Here is a 19,329-nt window from a genome sequence, read left to right as displayed (position 1 = left end):
CTCTAAAATGAGTTCTGAAATCAGTGGGTGGTATCACAGTAGCTATGTACGTACACACACACACACACACACACTTACTTGCAGGGTAAGAGTAAAACAAAAAGACTTAATTAATCAGACATCCTCGACCCACATTACTGTTTTGTTTTTGTTTTTTACTGCACAAAGTGTAGACAATTCATCAATAAAATTTATTTATTTATTTATTTTTTTGCATAATTTAATTAGTTTTACTCAAGCGTTGTGGGCATTTGTGTATCGTATGGTCCTAAATAACAGGAAACACATTACTCTTCAGGTAAGGTGACAACAGCGCATTGCTTTTACTACGGGTGGTTTATTACATGCATAAATAACTTTGAAACAACTCCGATACAGAAAGGGCCTGCTGCTGCTCTCCCATACTGAACACCAGCGGGTGCTGTTCCATCCTCCCACCGCAGGGGGCAATAATGAGCTCAGTTCGCTGATGAAAATGCTGCTTATGGATAAATAAGCTTCACACAAAGTTCACATTTCTTCACTATTAGATGTGTTTAAAGTAGGGTTTTTTTTTCTCAGTTGAGCAAAAGAGGGACACTAAGAAAGAAGAGTAAGATGTTTTTGCATACACGCACCGGTTTCCCTCCCCTGCTCCGTAAAAAACGTTAAGCTAACGGCCACTTCTCACTTCTCCCATCGTTTCTTCGGAACCCTGGAGACTGAAGGTAACTTGGCTAGTTTTAGCGGCTTTAAAAGCAAAAACTAACGCTTAAAATTAATGACTGCCTATTTTAGTGAACACAGAACCGCACACACTGCATGTTTGATGAGAATTCACTATGTTAAACTGATTTTTATTTATGAAGTCCTGATTGCTTTTTCTATTTTGGCTTGTGGTGAATGCAACCTTAGTCATGTGAAAACTGCTTTAGGAGCACCCCACTCAGCATATTAATATAGGTATAAACAGATTAGAAAACCCTGCAGAGGATAAACAAATGTTAGCTGACATGAAGTTACCGCTTTTGTTTACAAATATTCACTTAATCTAACTTCTTTGGCCTCAGGAGGTGTGGTGTTACCCGCACCTGTGTTCTTACCTGATCACAGGAGGCTGCCCTGTTCAAAAATCACCTAAACTCTTGTAGAGGTTCACTTAAACCTGCTGCTGCCGAAAGGGTTAATTTAAAAACAGTTGCATCACCAAAACTGATTCAGAATAATTTACCTTAAAAAAACTCAAATTAGTGGTAAAAAAAAAAAGAAAAAAAGTTTTAAAACAAATTTAAAACGGCAGACTTTCAAACGAAGGATAACTTGAGCTTCAAGATTGATAATAGTTATAGTACCAGATTAATTTCATGTGTCTGATGGCTCTGATTTATTTGCCGCATTTTATTAAAATCACTGTTAGTGCACGGTTAACAGGTGGGTGTTTTGGTGCTTCACACTGTTCACGTGATAGAACAGTTAGATTTTATGTAACACAATCAAAATAATGAGAACCAAAGCTTATGTTAGAATCATGTGACGGTTATTCACTGTGTTTTATTTTCAGTGAATTCAGAAAATATTGCTGACATGGATGTGTGTGAAAACCTGGGAAAATCTTAGTTAGACTGACTTTATATTAAGTAAGTGTGTCCTGGTTTCAGGACGGTTGTTCCAAAGTCCAGGTTTTTTTCTTCCTGGTTAGTAGAGCCATGCCTCGAGGTTTAGAAAGCTTTGGTTAAAAAGCAACTCTGTGAGTTAGTTCTTCTGAATTATGAAAAAAGGACTGCAGCAGTTCTGCTCAGTGCGGAGCGGTAAGTGTGTGTTTTATAGTTGGCAGTGTGAAATGGGCTTTCTTTGTAGGAACAATATCTGCCACAAAATAATAATAAGTAAAATTTAAAGTGCTCATTTACTGCTTAATATAACTCATAAAGGTCACAACATGTTTGTGTTTACTCTAAAATCTGTTTATTCTGTGTCGCCACAGACAAAGCTGATTTGTTTTACACATGCACATTTACTCTTAGTGTTTTAGTCCTGCTTTCCAAGGATGTGTACAATGGCAGTCAAAACTTTCACCCATTCACATGTTGGTATTGTCTGTGTCAAGACTGCTGATGAACCTGTACCGATAACAACAAAAAGTGTGGCTTAAATTCAAGCTTTTCTTATAAATTTTTGCTTTACAGAAAAACACACACACATAGTTTCAGAGAAGTGCACCCTGGCAGATGATGCAGAATGATGTCACAGAACTCAGACCAGGATATGATGACTGTTACCTTCCTTCACAGGCGTGTAGGATGCAGTACTGCAGTACTCGTGGGGGGGTCAGGGGCTGGGACTTCCGGGAGGTGCTGTTTTCGGGCTATGCCCCAGATGGAGGGATGTTCATGCCGGAGAGTTTGCCTCTGCTGAGCCCCGACACCCTGAGGAGCTGGAAGGGGCTGTCCTACACCAAAGTAGTGATGGAGGTTGCTTCACTGTTCATCCCTCCTCAGCTGATCCCCAGAGACCACCTGGAAGGTGAGCTGGGGGGAAAAATTCACCGTTGCATGCAGGTAGAACTGATCAGATAATCAGTGAGTCCTGTTTCCCGTGTTTCTCTCTCCCAGTTCTCGTGGGTGAAGCCCTGTCTGGCTTCTCTGTGCCGGAGGTAGTTCGAATTGCCCGGCTGAAGGGGGGTCTGTCTGTCCTGGAGCTCTTCCATGGAGACACCCTGGCCTTTAAGGACCTGGCTATGACCTGCACTGTACGCTTCCTAAACTACTTCCTGCAAAAAGAGAACCGCAGGGCGACTGTTCTCGTAGGTGAGAGGGAAACATGTTTTTATTATGGGTTAAAACCAGAGAACTAGATGCAGGTGAAAAACTGGCATAAATGTCATCCTCAGGTACGTCTGGGGACACCGGCGGCTCGGCCATCCAGAGCGCCAAAGGTCTCCCTGGGCTGGACATGGTGGTGGTTTACCCCCGTGGACGCATCACTCCAGTGCAAGAGAAGCACATGATCTCTTGCTTGAAGGATAACGTCCATGTTTTTGCAGGTACACGCAGAGAAGCTCAAACAGCCACGTTTTTTATGGTTATAAAGTTTCTCTGAATCAATCTCACTCCGTCTGTAGCCGACGGCAGCTCTGATGACATAGACCAGCCACTGCGCCGCCTGTTTGCCGACCAGGAGCTTGTTAAGTCTCACGGCCTTATGAGCCTCAACTCAGTGAACTGGTCCAGGGTCATGATCCAGCTCGCCCACTTCGTCTACGCCTACTTGGAGCTCAGTGGGGTGAAGCAGGACGATGTGGGCGCAGCGCTGCCGGAGCTAGAGGTGGTGGTTCCCACGGGAGGGGCAGGAAACATCGCAGGTGGGTTGATAATGTAAGATTTCTCATCCATGTGAGAAATCTTGGTCAGACTGATCTGAGAGCCAAAGTAAAATCACCAGCATTACTTTTTTAAAAACCATTTTTATTTAAAAAGGGAGATTTCAGTTACTCAGTTTTATTTATTATTTTGTCAAAAATAACATCCGCTTATCTGGGTCCTGGCTGCAGGTCAGTGTCCTCAGCATCCAGGAAACATCAAGAATTTTCCAAATATGACACAAATAATGTTTTTCTTTATCGTTACAATCCATCCCGAGCTCTTCCCAGTCGCACGTTCCCACAACGCCACATCTAGAAGGTGTTCAGGAGGCATCCTGGTCGGATGCTGCACCACCTTCACTGACTCTTTTGATGTGGAGGAGCATCGACTCCTCTCTAAGCTCCTTGTCCTGTTTCTTAAAGTGTGAAGTTTTTCCACAGTTCGATTTCATACCCATGAAATGAGGTAAATTGATGCAAATTTACCTGATGATGCAGAAAGAAATGGATTTATCTGCAGATACTATATCACAGACCGTGGATTCTCCTAACGCTACCATCAGTCAGAAAAGGAGGAGGAGCTTAGTGATATTTGAGCTTGAACTTCATGGATCAACTTTTCTATCAAAACAGAAGCTCAGCTCTCTTCAATGCAGCAGACCTTTGCAATGTCCTGATCACTGCAGACACTCTGTTTGGTCCTGGGGAAAGTTTATCCTACGTCCTAAGTAGACTAAGTATGATCCAAAGACGTCTATGAAGAAAAGACCAAGCGAGCACATCACTTTGCTTTGTACAGAATTACTGGGACCTGAGGTCAAGCTCGCAGGTGCACACCCAGTGGATGGGCCACATAGATCTGCAAGGTCCCATGGAAAAATTTGAAATAGTCACCAAAAAATCTTTCTCTCTTATTTTGAAACTGATGGTTTCCATTAGTCAGTATGTTTCCTGTCTGCAGCACATATATTTTGTTGAGTGTTAAGAAGAAAAGTGTCACCACAGCTGCCAGTAAGACTCTGAAAAGTCTTTTTCTAACACTAACCAAGTAGTTCTGTGATTTTGCTCAGTTCTCTCCAGACCCTTCTTTTCTTTCTCTTTCTTTTTCTGTATTAAAGTTAAATCATATACTCTTAGAATCTATGAACAGCTAGCTGTAATCATCTTGTCGTTTTGGTCCTCTTTTTTTCTGTGTGTCTGTCTCTCTGTCCTTACACTAGTGCCTCCTTATAAAAGCTGTTCCTGTCTCTTTTCTTTTTGGTCAGCCGGCCTCATCGTAAAGCAGATGGGACTCCCCTTGAAACTGGTTGCCATGGTGAATTCCAATGACATCGTGCACAGGATGGTAACCAGCGGTGACTTTTCCATGGCGGCTAATGTCACACAGACGTTGGCCCCGGCTATAGACATCCAGGTAGAGACACTACACCTGCTCATGTGTGCAGAGTGTATCTATTTCCTCCAGTCCTCAGACAGCCTGATGGCTTAAGCATTTTATTACAGTGCAGTTCCTCTGATGTTCACTTGAAGCTCTGACAGTCAGTTAAAATGTCCAACTTTACAGCAGATTTCCTCCTTTATATCAGCTGCACAGGGGTAAATCTCACCTGGTCTCACCTGTTTAAATTGTATAAATGCTTAAAGTTTCCATTATTAGAGGCGTGGCCTCTTTGACTGACAGGTGGGTGGTAACACAGGTGACATGTCTCTGGTTTATTTGTCTCCTGCAGGACCCATACAACATGGAGCGAGTGTTCTGGCTGCTGCTGGGCAGAGACGGTGCCAAAGTGAAGACGATGATGGAGGGGTTTCAGCGCTCACGCCGACACTTGCTGCCTGAAAACCACCGCAGACTGGTACCCGCCACCTAGCTGGTTCACGCCAGTGCTTCTCCTCTGAGCTTCTAATCTGATTTTTTCCTTTTTAGCTGTCACAGGTTCTGTCGACGGGGACAGTGACGGACGAGGGGATCCTGGAGACCATGAAGAGCTGCTGGGAGGAGAACCAGTATGTGCTGTGTCCTCACACAGCTGTGGCAGTTTGGCATCACTACCACTGTCCTCACAGTGCCCAGCTCAACAGGTCAGACATGCCAAGTTTAAATATTCAGTCATATCACCTGTGCTCCCGCTGTTCTTGAGGCTCTCCTCTGCAGATATTTTATTCTGTGACAGATAATAATCAGCTGATAGTTCACTGAGTTGCTCTAATAAAGTTAGTTAGCAGTAGTAATAACCTGCTGGGAGGCATGTGACATCTGCGTGTTAAGTCCACTTTTCTCTCGTTACAGATGTTACATTGCAACTGCTTCTCCGGCCAAGTTTCAGGCAGCAGTGGAGAAGGCAGCTTTGACCTTTGACCTTCCAGAGGCGGTGCTGGCTTTGGAAAAGCTGCCGACCCGTTATCAGGAGCTGGAGCGGTGCCAGAACTGGTGCGAAGACTGGGAGGACAGACTGAGAGAGACAATCCAGTCTGTGAGCGTGGCGAGGAAGAATGGCATGACTTACTACACCTGAGTGGACATTAAACAGTTTTCAGGTCAGGTGACTGTGGCAGCACGTCGCTGATCTCTGAACCTGCTTATCAGGATTTAGTGAATGATATTGATGGCAAAGGAATCACGTGAGCCCTCAGGTGGACTTTGGTCTGTGGTGTCATATGACTTTTGTGTTTTCACACCTGAAACGAAGCCGTCTCTCCACAGCTTCAAACTGTATGTGACAAATAAAATGAAGCTAAATTCTATGACTTTAACCGTCTCAGCTGCTGTTTTTATCACTGTAGTCATGCAGTCATGGAAACACTAAAAGGATGTTTGAGGCCTTTATGTATTTTTAAGTTATGAGTTGGTCAACAGATAAAAACAGTCTAGCTTTCATGACAGCTCACCCTGAAATGTCAAATCCACATATTTTTGTACAAATACATTTTTGGCATGTCATTCTTCATCATATTTTGGCACCTACATATCAGGATCAAGTACTTTTTGTACTTTTGGGGCCTGGAATAATTTTACAACTTTTGTTTTTGTGTGTCATGTTGAAGAGGAATCAGCTGACGAAACCTTTAAACACAGCCACTGGTAAAACACTGCCCTCTGCTGGGGAATGTATCAATTAAAATTTCCAGATGGCAATTACAAACACTACTTTAAATGTGAAAGTTTTCCAGATTTGAGGGAGGTTAAAAGAACACACACACACCAACAGATAAATATTCCTGTCACTATCACTTTTGTCAAAAATTATGGTAAGATTGCACATTTATTTTGATAAAATATACTCATTTTGGCTCCTTAAAGCTGCCCTGTGACCAAATGACTGAAAAAACATGTGGTTTAAAGTAAATACTAATATATGAATACAGAAAGGAAGGTGGAGGAACCTAAATAAATGTAGACATACATAAATATCCAAATATATTTATAAAAATGAGAAATATAGATTTATAAATTTCATTAATGAAATATAAAGATTTAGAAATAAATATAAAAATACAGGAATACATATGTGCAAAAATATAAATAAATTAGTTAATTAAACTGCTTACTGGATGTGGCTATAGATATACTTTATATTAGATAAATATCAGTGTAGTACAGCAAATTTTAAAATACAGATACAGGAATAAATACTTGCATCATGCCATAATAAATGAAGAAATAAATATTTAAAAATAAATCTTCATAAATAATCAACACAAAAAATACAGAATTAAACAAATTATTGTTAAAATATATTTAAAACAGATAACAATCAGTGTATACATACTGAAATAAATCAATCTAAACTATTAATTATGAAAATACAGAAATATATGAAATACAGACACATGAGTATAAAATTACATAAAGAATTTTTTTAAAGCTTACTCATCAAACATCAAAACTAACATTCATTCGTATTCTGGGGCCTGAATCTCCTCCATACCTGCTTCATGCCCTGAGGGGCGGGGCTATGGCTCCCCACACTCCCTAGCAGATCGTTACATGGAGAAACCTCTTGAATACAAGCGTGCTGATCCACACAGGTGTGCACACAGGTGTACACACGGGTGTTCACAGACACAAACTACACCTTTCTTGGCTGCTACCTCAAAGCACATTGTGCGCTCTCGATCTTGCATACTGCACAATAACATGTAATATTTAGTATCTACCGTTAGCTAGTTTATTGTGATGATGTTGTATTTATTATGTTGCTCTTTCTTGTTTGTTTTCTCTTCTGTTTTCTCTTATCTCCATACAGGTGATCCAGGTGTTTTGTTTGTTTTTCTTTTTTTTTCTTCCCCCCTTCCTCACCATCTCTTCTCCCCTCTATTTTTCTTTCTCTCCCTCTCTTTCTTTCATTCTTTCTCCCTGTCCTATCCCCCAGTCATGTCTGTAACAACCGAAAATCAAATTAACTAAATATAGAATTATAATAAAGGTCAGTCAAACTGACCAATATGGCAAGGCCATGATGAATTGTTGCCTTCAGGCAACAATTCTGATGTCTAAAGATCCAAAGGAGACAGGCAAAAAGTTTTGATTTATTTAAATATTTATTCATTTTTGTGTGATATTGTACCCTTTTTGTATTTTATTTTATTCATTTGTTTTTAACAATCTTAATTCTTCTCGTATTACCGTGGTTATGTCTCGTTGTCGCGCCACAGAACTGCTGACCTTGATGTCCAAATAATACACATAATTTTAATTTCTTCATAAGTAAAAAAACAAATAAAGGGAATGTGGGAGGGGAAAATGGAAGAAAATATTAACTGGGCTGTCTTTACTCAAGTAAAAATGTCGAACTTGTTCCGTGAACGCCTCTCTGTCACGCTCTGAACTCTCCGAGGTTTCCTCAAAGTAACACGAGCTTTGACAGCTCGACGTGCCAACATGGCGGCTGGCAGCTAACGCAGACGCCTCCTCCTCCGTCTTTATCGTTATCTTTGTCAGCAGTGAAGAGATCAGCGGGCCCGGGGAAGATTCACGGGGAGGGCCGGTGAGCGGATGTCTGTCCCGGTCTCTGTCTCGCTGTTGTCCGGTACGTGAAGCCGGCTTTTTTTCTGAACCGACAGCAACAACAACAGGAGGAGCGGAGGGCGGGCTGGTTCAGCGGGGCTTCTTCACCTGTCGACCGGTATGTCTCTCAGGTAAGAAGGCGTACCTGTGATGGCTCGTTGCTGTGCTGGCTTTCCTCCCTCCTCTCGGCCAAGTCAGGTGACCCGTTGGCATTAAAATGGCTCTCAGAGATAAGAAAAGAGGAGCGGGCGGCTGACTGCTGTGACATTAGTCTGCTTAAATAGACTCGTCAGGCTTGTTAAGGTTAAGGGTCAGAACGGTGCCACATCACCCTGATACAGGCTTATTTCTCAGAGACTGTTTTTAAACCCGAGTTTCTCCTAAACAGAGACTCCACTGTCTCTGCTGTAGAGTCACAAGAGAAGGTCTTTTGTTTGTCATCCAAATCTAATCAGTGGTTTTCATTAACACCTGAACCTGGTGGTGGCTCCACCCATGAGTGATTCATATTAGATAATCCCCTCCACTTATTCTGCTCCAAACTTTTTATTTCTGGACTGAACTGAATAGCTTTGCATGAGTCACACTTCAAAATAAACCTTCTTTATTATATAATGGTCTTATTTATCTTTTCTCTCTTTAATTATTGGCAGAAGTGGGTGGAGCTTCTGTGTGACTGAGATGGCATGTTAGGAATATCCCCTCTGCCAGAGGCTGATATGATGGGTTCAGCCCAGCCACATCCAACCCAACAGTTTTCAGTAGCTGAATAGAGCAAGGAAGCAGCCATCGACATGAACGACCTGCTTCTGTTTCTCATCTTTCATTAAAAACAGATCCATTCTGCTCATTTCAAGCTATGTATTGAGCATATGAGTAGCTTAGCATGCTTCAAATTAAAAAATAATCCTCCTTCATCTTATACAGTCCTCTTCTGATTGGTTGCTCCTTGTAAACAGAAGTGGGTGGGCTACTGAGCAGGAGTATCCAGGCGGTCTGAGTAGTTTTTGTCACCGTAACACAATCGAGGAGTTTTTAATGATAATTAATAATACAGTACATATCAAAAAACATGTCCTCAAGCTGCAGAGAGGCTTAAATAAAATCTATTGATGTGCTGTCTGGATAGATGGGAGCAGGATTAGGGGGGTTAGTGTGGAGTGGGAAGGGAGGCTTATTAGCAGCATATCTGGAGACTGTAAAGAAGACATAGAAAAGGATGAATGTTGGGAAACCAGCAACAAAGGCCGAGTGCTGAAAAGCAGCACAGGTGGATAAATTTGGCTTGGCGCCGGCACATTTGGCAGGGCTGAGTATTTGATTATGGAGCTGCTGTCATCCGGTGTGCTTCTGGTCTGACTCCGGCACACCTGAAACCACACAAACACAAAAAGGAGACGCTCAGGGAGGGGCGCAGGTCAGCAGGAGGGAAAGGGAGGTGGAGGAGGGTGTGGCACATGAAGCAAAATCTGTAGACGGCCTCTGTCATCTGTTTAACTTCCACCTGCTGGTTTTGGTTTTGCTTTGTGTGTGTTTGGATGTTTTTGGCCATGCAGAGTACTTTTTGCTGTTTACATAAAGACACCTCGCAGTTCCCACTGAACTGAGTCAAACCCTGAGGACCGCTGGAGAAATTAGGCGTGATCATGATCTAAAAATAGATCAAAAATTGAACTCTCGCTGCACATCCCTACCTCAGTGTTTTCCCTCTTCTTGTGCTTTTATCTGCTTCTCTGGCTTCCTCACACATTAATAAGTGAGCCGAGCAGCAGGCACCCAGCGGGTGTGTGCTGCAGCTGTCTGATGACCACGGTGGCGTCTGGGCGGAGACGCACATTCCTCAGCTACATACCAAACATGATGGTTCCTGTGAAGTCTCAGGAAGTAGTCTGGGCCCTCAGACTCTTCCTCTCTGGTTTTGCAGGAATTGGTGAACTTTGCTCGTTGTGACCTTTAGTTGTTTTTTTTTTTCTCTCTGCAGGTAATCTAAGGAATCTCAGATAACCTGCTGATGATGTCATCACCGATGGCAGCAAAGCCATCCACTGCCTCTGCCTCCCAACTTCGGCCCTCCACAGCTCTGGACTCACTGTCTGTGTCTTCCCTCTTAAGCGGGGATCTGGACGATGAAGAAGATGGAGGAAGTCGAGGCGGTGAGGATGAAGGACTGGGAGACCTGGAGGTGAACCCTTATGATGGTTTGCCCTTTTCTTCGCGATACTATGCCCTGCTGGAGGAGAGGCAGCGCTTTCCAGTGTGGCGACTCAGGCAGAGTCTGCTGGAGCACCTCGAGAGCCACAACATGGTCCTACTGAGCGCGCCCAGTGGGTCTGGGAAAAGCACGCAGGTAACCACAGGCAGGAAAACGTTTTTTGTTTTTTTCGAAAATGTAACAAAGCCAGTCAGATCTGTGACTGCCTCCCAGTTGCTCCCATTTAGAAAATTTCCTAATCCATATTTTCATTCTTGGACTCTACTAGAGACGCTTTGCATGACTTGCATCAAAATAATCCCTCTTTATCTTACACTTGGCTTGATTTTTGGTCTTTTCTTTGTAAATTCAAACTGTGTTTTGAGTTTTGCTGGTTTAGAAGCCTGTGTGCTTTACGGTGGTTTTACTGGTCTCACTCATTTAAGATCAGACTGAGCTGTATGTGTCCAGTCTGACACCCGGTCTTTTAACATGACTCGTGTGTGGAGCCAGCCTCAAGTGGACATCAGAGGAACTGCAGGCCTGGAGGTGGTTTCTGTGCTGGGTCTGTCTCTCAGGGACAATCTGGTTATCTATATGCCTGCTCCATAGTTACATCCACCCACAGGCTAATGAATGACACCATTAAACCAATGTGATAGATTCACAGTGCTGTGCTGTAACCTGAACGCTCATTTAGTCCTGAAACACCCACAGATCTCATTTCCAGCACCACCTCCTCCTCCTCCCTGTGAGTCTTTATGTGCTCGTTGCTTCGGTCTCTGTTGATCGGCTGTTTTTTGTGATACCTTCACTTTGTCTTTCTTTTTGTGTTACAGCCTTTATCTGCGCTGTCTGTTTATTAACCTGAATCTGGGTCACATATCTGTTATCACTTTGACCTTTGCCCCTCAGTGCGCTCGCTGTATGTCAGTAATTTCTTCTGTTTTTACTCAGTGTTGATGAGTCCTGATTTCCTCTTCAAGGTTTAATTTAGAAGAACAAAAACGTGTCATAAGGGTACATTTTTGTCTATTCTGGGTCTGAATATTTTGCTTATTTTGTATTTAATTCTTTATTCTTAGTTTGGGTCCCATCAGCTTCCCCCTCCTCCTCTTAAGATCAAATGAAAGCTTTGATTAAATATGGATTTAAGCTCCATTTAAGGCCCAGCTTGTTCTCTTTGGTAATGCGTGGATGACACTTGTTGGCAGTTTATTTATTGCTGTTAATAAGGGATGGATGTAGCCATGGTGATGTCACCCACTGGTTTCTGCACCTTTTGAAGATGACTAAACGTAGGTCATGTGCAGGTTTTGGGACTTGTGCACTGGTTTCTTGTGGTGTCTGAGGTCATGCAGCATGGCGGTGGTTGTCTGGTCGCAGCCATGGCAGGCTCAGTGAGCAGACTTGACTAGCAGACGAGGGCAAGAGAACCAATCACAAGCAGCACTCAGAATTTGAATGCTTACAGCCAAATGACAGCAGTCCATCCAAAAGCTCATGATGTTGCGCAAGTATAGTGTGAATTATAGGCTTTGAAGAACTTTATTAAGTCTAAAAACATTGTGTGACCTCTGTCCTCCCATGTGCTCACTGCAGGTTCCTCAGTGGTGCGTGGAGTACGCGCTCTCCTACGAGTTCTCTCATGGCCTCGTGTGCTGCTCGCAGCCTCACTCGGTGGCGGCGGTGAGTCTGGCCCTGCGCGTGGCCGATGAGATGGACCTCAGCCTGGGTCTGGAGGTCGGCTACAGAGTGCCCAACGATGACGGCTGCACGCCTGACACCATGCTCAGGTTAGATCCTTTTGAAATCTTACGCTGTTTTCAAAGTAATTTCATTTCTGTAGTGGCAAATAAAAAGTATTCAGATTACTCTGAAATTTCTCCTTTACTCTGTCTCTTGTACCTTTTAGATACAATATATTTTTAAGATAAATGCTTTTTATTGTGAATTATAATGTTATTTAAAAAATGAGGCACACAGTGCATAGAACAGAGCAGCACTGCTTCTTGTTGTCAGTATCAAACAATTAGGTAATCGTAAGTAAAAGTAATTAATCTGCGATAAACCTTAGACTGCTCTGAATCTTTGCTTCAATATTTACACTAGATATTGTCTTTCTTCTGCTTTCAAGATCAGCTGCCATCACTTCATAACACGTTTACACTCTAATCCAGCAGGTACAGGCAGTATATCTTATAAGCATTGGATGATGCCCCTCTGCAGGCTTTCAGAAGGTGATCAATCAGGGGGGTCTTAAAAAGACGGGAGCTGAAATGGCTCGTTTCAGTTAGATGAACAGAGTGGTTACATAAAGGCTCGATAAAAGATAAATAAGGATTGCTTTGAACGGAGCTACTGCAGCTCATTCCCTGTTCTCATTTAACTCACAACAAGGAAGCAAGTATCAAATTATTCCTTTTTGTTATTCTTTGAAAAGTCTCTGAAACAAACCTGCATGAAACATTTGATCCATGTTAAAGTCTAAACTTCTGCATCTCTGGATTTCTTTGGTTCTGGATGAAAATATTCCTCTGCCTTTCTTCTGCCCGCAGCCTCACCATCAATTCTTATACTCTGTACACTTTAGTTTCCTCTGAGATTGATCCACGTGTCCTGTTTTGATGCCCTCTCCGCAGGTTTGTCAGCGACACGCTGTTGCTGGAGGAAATGATGTCAGACCCCCTGCTGCATCAGTACGGCGTCGTGGTCTTGGATGAGCTCCAGGAGCGCACAGTGCCCACAGACGTGCTGCTTGGCCTGCTGTGCGACGTCTGCCGCCAAAGGCCTGACAACTTCCGAGTGGTCCTCCTCACTCACCCCACTCTCGCCCCTCGGCTCGCCACCTTCCTGGGACCCTCTGTCCCTCACCTCTCCTTGGACAACCTCCCCTCAGAGCCTGCTAATGGAGACCAGGAGGAGGAGGGAGAGGGTGGAGCAGTGGAAAGGAAGGCTGTGAACGTGGAGGTGGAGACACTGTACAGGGAGCTTTCAGCGGGAAAGGAACCCACCGCCGTCGCATGTCACATGGTGCTGGATCTGCACCGGAGAGGAGAGGAAGGAGACGTGATGGTGTTTCTGGCCAGTGCACAGGTACACGAGTAAACGGCCACGGAGAAGAAAGTAGATCCTCCGAGGTTTTTTGTGACAGAATATCTTTAAAAATTAATCTCCACATCAGCAGGCATGAAAATTATTTAAATACAACCTCTAATGAAGGAAAGCATGACTCATTTAACAAAAACTAAACCAAAGACTGATTTAATAATGATGTACACTATATTAATGCCATAGGAAATTAGTCTGTAGGAAATTAGTCCTCTGCATTTAACCCATTCACTCAGTGAAGCAGTGGGCAGCCACCAATCCAGCACTCGGGGAGCAGTGTGCGGAGACGGTACCTTGCTCAGGGGTACCTCAGGGTTCGGTGGATTCGATCCCCCGACCTTCCAATCATGGAACCACCCACTGAGCTATCTCTGTTTCAAACAAAGTAAACAACGCCTGGGCCTGTTGGTACAATGACCCCTGATCTTATTCCTTTAACACAGTGTTTAGTTTTTACACTTTAACACAAAGCAAATTACCCAAACCGATCTTCATTCTTTATTCTGAGTTGTAGAGTTTCACCACCTTTGTCCTGCAGAGCAGTGAAATAAGGTCAGCTCCACCTGAGAGGCGTCTGGGGCTTTGCAGGTGTCTGATGTCTCAGCTCAAATGAAACTACAAATATGCAGAAATCCCTCATGTGCTTTCTGTACATATTGACCTTCACTTTAGACTCTCATTTAAACTCCCTTTGTGTCAACATCACCACACCTCCTGCTCCTTCACTCACTGTTGAGGCCTTGTCTCCCTCGAGGGTGGTTTAGTTAGGATTACCTGGAGTGGAACACTGTCAAGTTCTTTTTAAATTGCCACTAAGTGACAATCAGCTCGTCCTCAGTTTGGAGAAGCAACGCTAGAAAAGAAGGACAGCTGCAGGTGACAGCAGGCCACCTAAAAACATTCACTCTGTTAAGTGTGCTCTTTATTTAGAACATTTTGACTTCTTTGTCTTCTATCAGAGAGCTAAAACCATCAAACTTTGGCAGGAGCATCATTTAACCTCACAGAGCACAAGCTAGGTGAGGGTTTTTTGTGCTTGTTTGTTTGTGGAAGGTGTTTCATTTTTAGAGAAATGCCCCAAAAGGAACCAACAGCGCAAACAAGAGGAAATCGGCAATGGAGGCAAAACCGGTTACGTATCAGGTTGTAAATGTTTATTTCTGCTTTAATGTCAGGCACTTTAACACGGGAGAGTATGGGGCCTCACTGCTGTAGCCCCAGTGGACATCAGGGGAACTGCAGCTGTTGGTGCTTTTTCAGCCTGGTGATGAAAACATGTCCCCTGAATCACACCCTCACAGTGGATTTGATCATGTCCTGTCTCCTCTCTGTTAAACAGGAAATAGAAGAGTGCGCCGCCCTGCTGGAGAAGGAGTGTGTAGCTTTGAGTCCTCAGCTCGGCGCTCTGCGACTCCTCCCCCTCCATGCCGGACTGGGTGGGCTTACACAGCGGATCTACGAGTCCGACCCTGATGCGTCCACCCTGAGGGAGGACGGCAGCTCTGAGGACAGCTCGGCACTGGGAGCTGGAGGTGTGGGCAAAAAAAGGAAAGTCATCCTCACCGATGCACTTGCAGAGGCATCCTTCTCACTGCCCGGAGTTCGCTACGTCATCGACATGGGGCTCCAACTAAAAAATGTGAGTTTGTTTTTGTATCAACAGCAATATTTCATGTAAAAGTACTCTTTTTTTTTTTTTTTTTTTTTTTATTATCACTTAATAAGCTTTACGCATATTCAGGCCTGTTTTTGAGCTTGAATTTAATTCATGTTCTGTGGCAGGTTTATAATCCACAAATAAGAGCAAACTCTCAGGTTCTGAGGACGATCAGCAAACACCAGGCCGACATGCGCACTCAGAGGGTGAACAGCCACCTTCCAGGTACGCATCTGTTCAGGTTTCACTCCCACACAAATGCTTCCTGAGGGTTAACAGTTTGCTGAAGAGTTATGAAGCACTGACTGAGCTAATCACAGCTCAAAGACTGAAAGATAAAACTCCATTGGTATTTCCCATAGACTGTAAATAAAAGATGTCCATAGCTGCCATGATGTCACCTGCTGGTTTCTCAACTTTGGTGGTGAGAGTCTGAAGTGACCGTTGATCTAATTTTAAGTTTCACATATTTGCACCCCCAGCTGGTCGCAGCAGGTGCAGCCCCTACCTGAGCCTGATTCTGCTGGAGGCTTCTTCGTGTTAAAAGGAAGTTTTTCCTTTCCACTGTCACTAAGTGCTTGATTATAGGGTGTATTGCAGTATCTACCATTTTAAGGCAGCAGAACAGCTCATCTTTACAGTCGCTCCAGGCTGAACAGCTGCCGGGTAACTTTAAATGGCCTGAAATTGATTTAGTGACAGCAGCTCACTGAGGTTTCGTTTAGATGTAATTTTACCAACTGATTAAAGGCAAACGGAGCGACAAATTCTAACTTTTCTAACTAATCCCCCAAAATAAGCTCAGTGCAGGATTTAGGGACAAACGGTAACTTCCAAAACCTTTCAGTAGATGATAGCATAAATGTATCAGTGATGGTTTTACAGAAGTAAAAGAAGACCATTAAACATGAGCAGAATACAGCGGGGATTAAATGGTTTTAACTTTAGGTGACTGTGAGGTATAAAACAGGGTCGTCCATGTAGTTATAGTGCAGTTCCTCTCGGCAGACTGCATGCTGCCATCTTATGGTAAAGTTTGGTATTACATGGACAGGGAGAGGCCTAGCTCTGTATCTTTCTTCACACTCTGCTGGCTGCTTTGGATAATTCTGGGAGGATTTGAACTATTTTTAAACAGGAGTTTACAGAAAATACCTTTAACACCTGCAGTGTTTCACCATGGCTGTTAACTGTGTGACTTCTCTCACTTTTTAGGCCTGTGCCTGCGTCTGTACTCCCAGTCCCTGTATGAAGAGGGGATGGCGGAGGCTCACTGTCCAGGTGTGATGGAGGAGAACCTCAGCCACCTGGTGCTGCTGCTGAAGAGGCTGGATATTGCTGACATGGGGCAGTGCAAGTTCCTGGACAGACCAGGTGACTTTTTGCAAACCTCCTCTGTGCCACAGAGCACACAGTGAAGGAGGTACACGTTTGTACCCATGCTAAGGAGACAGTCCAAACTGGTAGTAGTTTGGATTTACCCTCATACCCTCCTCTCTCTGCCCCTCCCCCCAGCCCCTGAGGCCCTGATGCAGGCCCTGGAGGACCTGGACTATCTGGCAGCGCTGGACGACGACGGAAACCTGTCGGAGGTCGGCATCATAATGTCAGAGCTGCCCTTGGAGCCGTCGCTGGCGAAAGCCCTGATCGCCGCCTGCGAGTACGACTGCGTCGACGAGCTGCTCACGATAGCTGCGATGCTCACGGGTAAGCAAGCATTGCAGGAAGTGAAGCCCGATGAGAGACATTCGTTCTACATTGACTCTTTTAATAAAGAACATTTGATCTGATCTTTGTGTTTTCTTGTTGCAGCTCCTTCCTGCTTCGTCACTGCAGAGCCCAGCAGAGAGGAGGCTGCCGTCACACACTGGAGGCCTCTGATGCACACAGAGGGAGATCACATGACTCTCATCAATATATATAATGCCTTCTTGGAGCGTACGTACACTTAACCTTCATCACAGATGTACTGTGCTCAGCAGTGATGGTGCAATATTTTTCAGAAGCTTTAGGCAACTTTTTTCCATGAAACAGAAATTTAACAGAACAGCCCGTGGACCCGTTTCCATGCTGTATTTGACATTAATCAAGTTGAAGCCTAAAGGAAAAAAAAAAAACCCAAAAACATTTTCACTGTTTTCTGGGTACAAGTCCTGAAATTCAATAACTGCTTCTGCTGGTTCCTCTGATTGCTGGCCGGCCTGTGTGTGATCACTGCAGACAATCAGGATGAGGCCTGGTGCACGACGAACTTCCTCTGTCACGCCGCCCTGCGATTGGCTGTGGTGATCAGGGCGCAGCTGCTGGAGGTGATGCAGCGGATAGAGCTTCCCGTTTCTCCTCCCACTTTCGGATGCCAAGACAACTGCACGAACATCAAGCGGGCTCTCATCTCAGGCTTCTTCCTCAAAGTAAACTCCTCATTTTAAAAATATTTTTACCCATATTTCTGCTCTTCCACTTGGTGAATTTGTGTAACACTGACTCCTCCTCCTCAGGTGGCTCACGATGTGGACGGCTCCGGTAACTACCTCCTGCTAACTCACCGCCACGTGGCTCACCTTCACCCCTTCTCCTCTTACCTGTGTCGACAGCCGCGGCCCGACCCCCCCAGTTGGGTCCTCTATCACGAGTTCACCATCTCCCGCGACAACTGCATTCGCATCGCCTCTGACGTCCACCCACAGATGTGAGTTAAAGCTGCAAATTGGCTGCAATGTAGTAAAAAAGTGGCTTCATGCAACTTTATTAAAGTGAAAAACATTTTTAATCCCAGTGTCTGAGCACATTATAATCTAATTTAAAAATCAGACCCTCCACAACGCTCTCAGCTGCCTCGAGCAGCCTGTGAAGGATGAGGGCGTAAAAGAGTCGTGTTTTGAGACGCTGTTGTCACTTAGTGCTGATTATTATCACCTTTAAGCATCTCTGTTGACGCCTATCGTGATTCCTCATAGGCTTGTGGAGCTGGCGCCACAGTACTTCCTTGGAAACCTGCCTTCGAGTGACGGGAAGGAGCTGCTGATGGAGCTGCGGCAGAGCCTAGAGCCGCCAGGGTTGTACGATCAGGAGGGGGCGGCGCAGGAGCACGGCCGGAGTCCTAGAGACGCTGAGGGGGGGCAGGAGCCTCACAATCAGTCCAGCACTGAGCTCTGCGTCATCCAATGAGAAGGGAGAAGGGGCGGAGCTTCTCAGGAGAGGATTCTGAAGACTTGGCGGTCTTCTTGATGTGACTTTACACGTGCAACACTAATGTACAGTCCTGTGTGTCTCCTCCTCTGTGTGGCGGCTATGAACATTCACACCTCCTCATTTCCTCTTTTTTTGTTTTTGTTGTTGACTTTATTTAAAAATGAATCTCAAACATTTGCTTTTATTTAAAGAGAGATTTCTATGTTTCTATGAATTTAGAGTTTTAAATTAAAGACAAAAAGGAAGGAGCGATGAGGGTGAAATACCGGAAGCAATACTCCCTGTTAGTGTACGACCTTTGACCTCTATGCAGACGCCCATGAAGAGGTGCTTCTCAGGGCTCACTGTGATCTGTTGTGATGCTGATGCTTCCCAGCTGTTTTGATACAGTTTTCTTGCTCAGTCTTTTCCCTTTTTAATAGAATTTGTGTCGGTGCAAAAACTGCTTTGAATAAAGTGAAGTTTTTCATGTTTTCAGGATTTCAGCTGAGTGATTTTGCACTGTGTAGCTACCTGAGTTTTAACCTTTAAAGTCGCTTTACTGTAAGATTTAAAACTGTCAGTTATTAAAGAGAATTGCCTCCTCCAAAGAGTCTGTTGGTTTGTCAGTGAGATTACACATAAATGATGAGGCTAAACCACAGACTGTAAGTAAAAAAAGGATGTAGCAACCGTGAGTTCAGCCACTGGTTTTAGGTTTTTGGGCATCGGGGAAGACTGTGAGACTGTATTTCAACAAGAAGCAGGAGTGTCAACTTTGTCCTTGCTCGGCGAGCTGTGTAGATGCATTACTCAGGCAGATAAAATTTACACTGAATGATAAACACTAA

General features: G+C 44.1%; 2 protein-coding genes across 4 annotated transcripts; both read left to right on the top strand.

Annotated features, from left to right (window-relative positions):
• Window positions 1–445: 445 nt before the first annotated feature.
• Window positions 446–6,085, top strand: thnsl2 (threonine synthase-like 2). Of its 2 annotated transcripts, none has more exons than XM_085463007.1 (9): window positions 446–707; window positions 2,271–2,502; window positions 2,592–2,786; window positions 2,870–3,022; window positions 3,101–3,340; window positions 4,606–4,754; window positions 5,071–5,196; window positions 5,268–5,422; window positions 5,631–6,085. In XM_085463007.1, the coding sequence occupies exons 2-9, from the start codon at window positions 2,280–2,282 to the stop codon at window positions 5,854–5,856; spliced, it is 1,467 nt and encodes a 488-aa protein (XP_085319133.1). In that variant the 5' UTR covers window positions 446–707; window positions 2,271–2,279; the 3' UTR covers window positions 5,857–6,085. The 2 variants fall into 2 exon arrangements, with proteins under 2 accessions (XP_085319133.1, XP_085319134.1); XM_085463008.1 differs by lacking the exon at window positions 446–707 and adding an exon at window positions 1,716–1,787.
• A 2,097-nt stretch (window positions 6,086–8,182) lies between these two features.
• On the top strand, window positions 8,183–18,979 carry dqx1 (DEAQ box RNA-dependent ATPase 1). 2 transcript variants are annotated; one of them, XM_085463004.1, is made up of 12 exons: window positions 8,183–8,479; window positions 10,461–10,695; window positions 12,142–12,335; window positions 13,182–13,635; window positions 14,990–15,289; window positions 15,433–15,532; window positions 16,523–16,681; window positions 16,823–17,014; window positions 17,120–17,245; window positions 17,528–17,718; window positions 17,806–17,996; window positions 18,265–18,979. In XM_085463004.1, the coding sequence occupies exons 1-12, from the start codon at window positions 8,469–8,471 to the stop codon at window positions 18,473–18,475; spliced, it is 2,364 nt and encodes a 787-aa protein (XP_085319130.1). In that variant the 5' UTR covers window positions 8,183–8,468; the 3' UTR covers window positions 18,476–18,979. The 2 variants fall into 2 exon arrangements, with proteins under 2 accessions (XP_085319130.1, XP_085319129.1); XM_085463003.1 differs by having other exon boundaries at window positions 10,330–10,695.
• The last annotated feature ends 350 nt before the right edge of the window (window positions 18,980–19,329 follow it).

This window comes from Copadichromis virginalis, linkage group LG7 (genome assembly GCF_057382275.1).
Source record: "Copadichromis virginalis isolate Kocher_CV1m ecotype Utaka linkage group LG7, C_Virginalis_male_GT1.1, whole genome shotgun sequence".
NCBI classification, from domain to species: Eukaryota; Metazoa; Chordata; class Actinopteri; order Cichliformes; family Cichlidae; genus Copadichromis; species Copadichromis virginalis.
This window is presented reverse-complemented; position numbering and strand designations above follow the sequence as displayed.

Coding starts and splice junctions, on each gene's coding strand:
- dqx1 (XM_085463003.1), top strand. CDS start 10,360: ATGATGTCATCACCGATGGCAGCAAAGCCATCCACTGCCTCTGCCTCC. Junction 15,533..16,522: donor GGTGAACAGCCACCTTCCAG/GTACGCATCTGT, acceptor CTCACTTTTTAG/GCCTGTGCCTGCGTCTGTAC. Junction 16,682..16,822: donor CAAGTTCCTGGACAGACCAG/GTGACTTTTTGC, acceptor CCCTCCCCCCAG/CCCCTGAGGCCCTGATGCAG.
- thnsl2 (XM_085463007.1), top strand. CDS start 2,280: ATGCAGTACTGCAGTACTCGTGGGGGGGTCAGGGGCTGGGACTTCCGG. Junction 2,787..2,869: donor CAGGGCGACTGTTCTCGTAG/GTGAGAGGGAAA, acceptor TGTCATCCTCAG/GTACGTCTGGGGACACCGGC. Junction 3,341..4,605: donor AGGGGCAGGAAACATCGCAG/GTGGGTTGATAA, acceptor CTTTTTGGTCAG/CCGGCCTCATCGTAAAGCAG.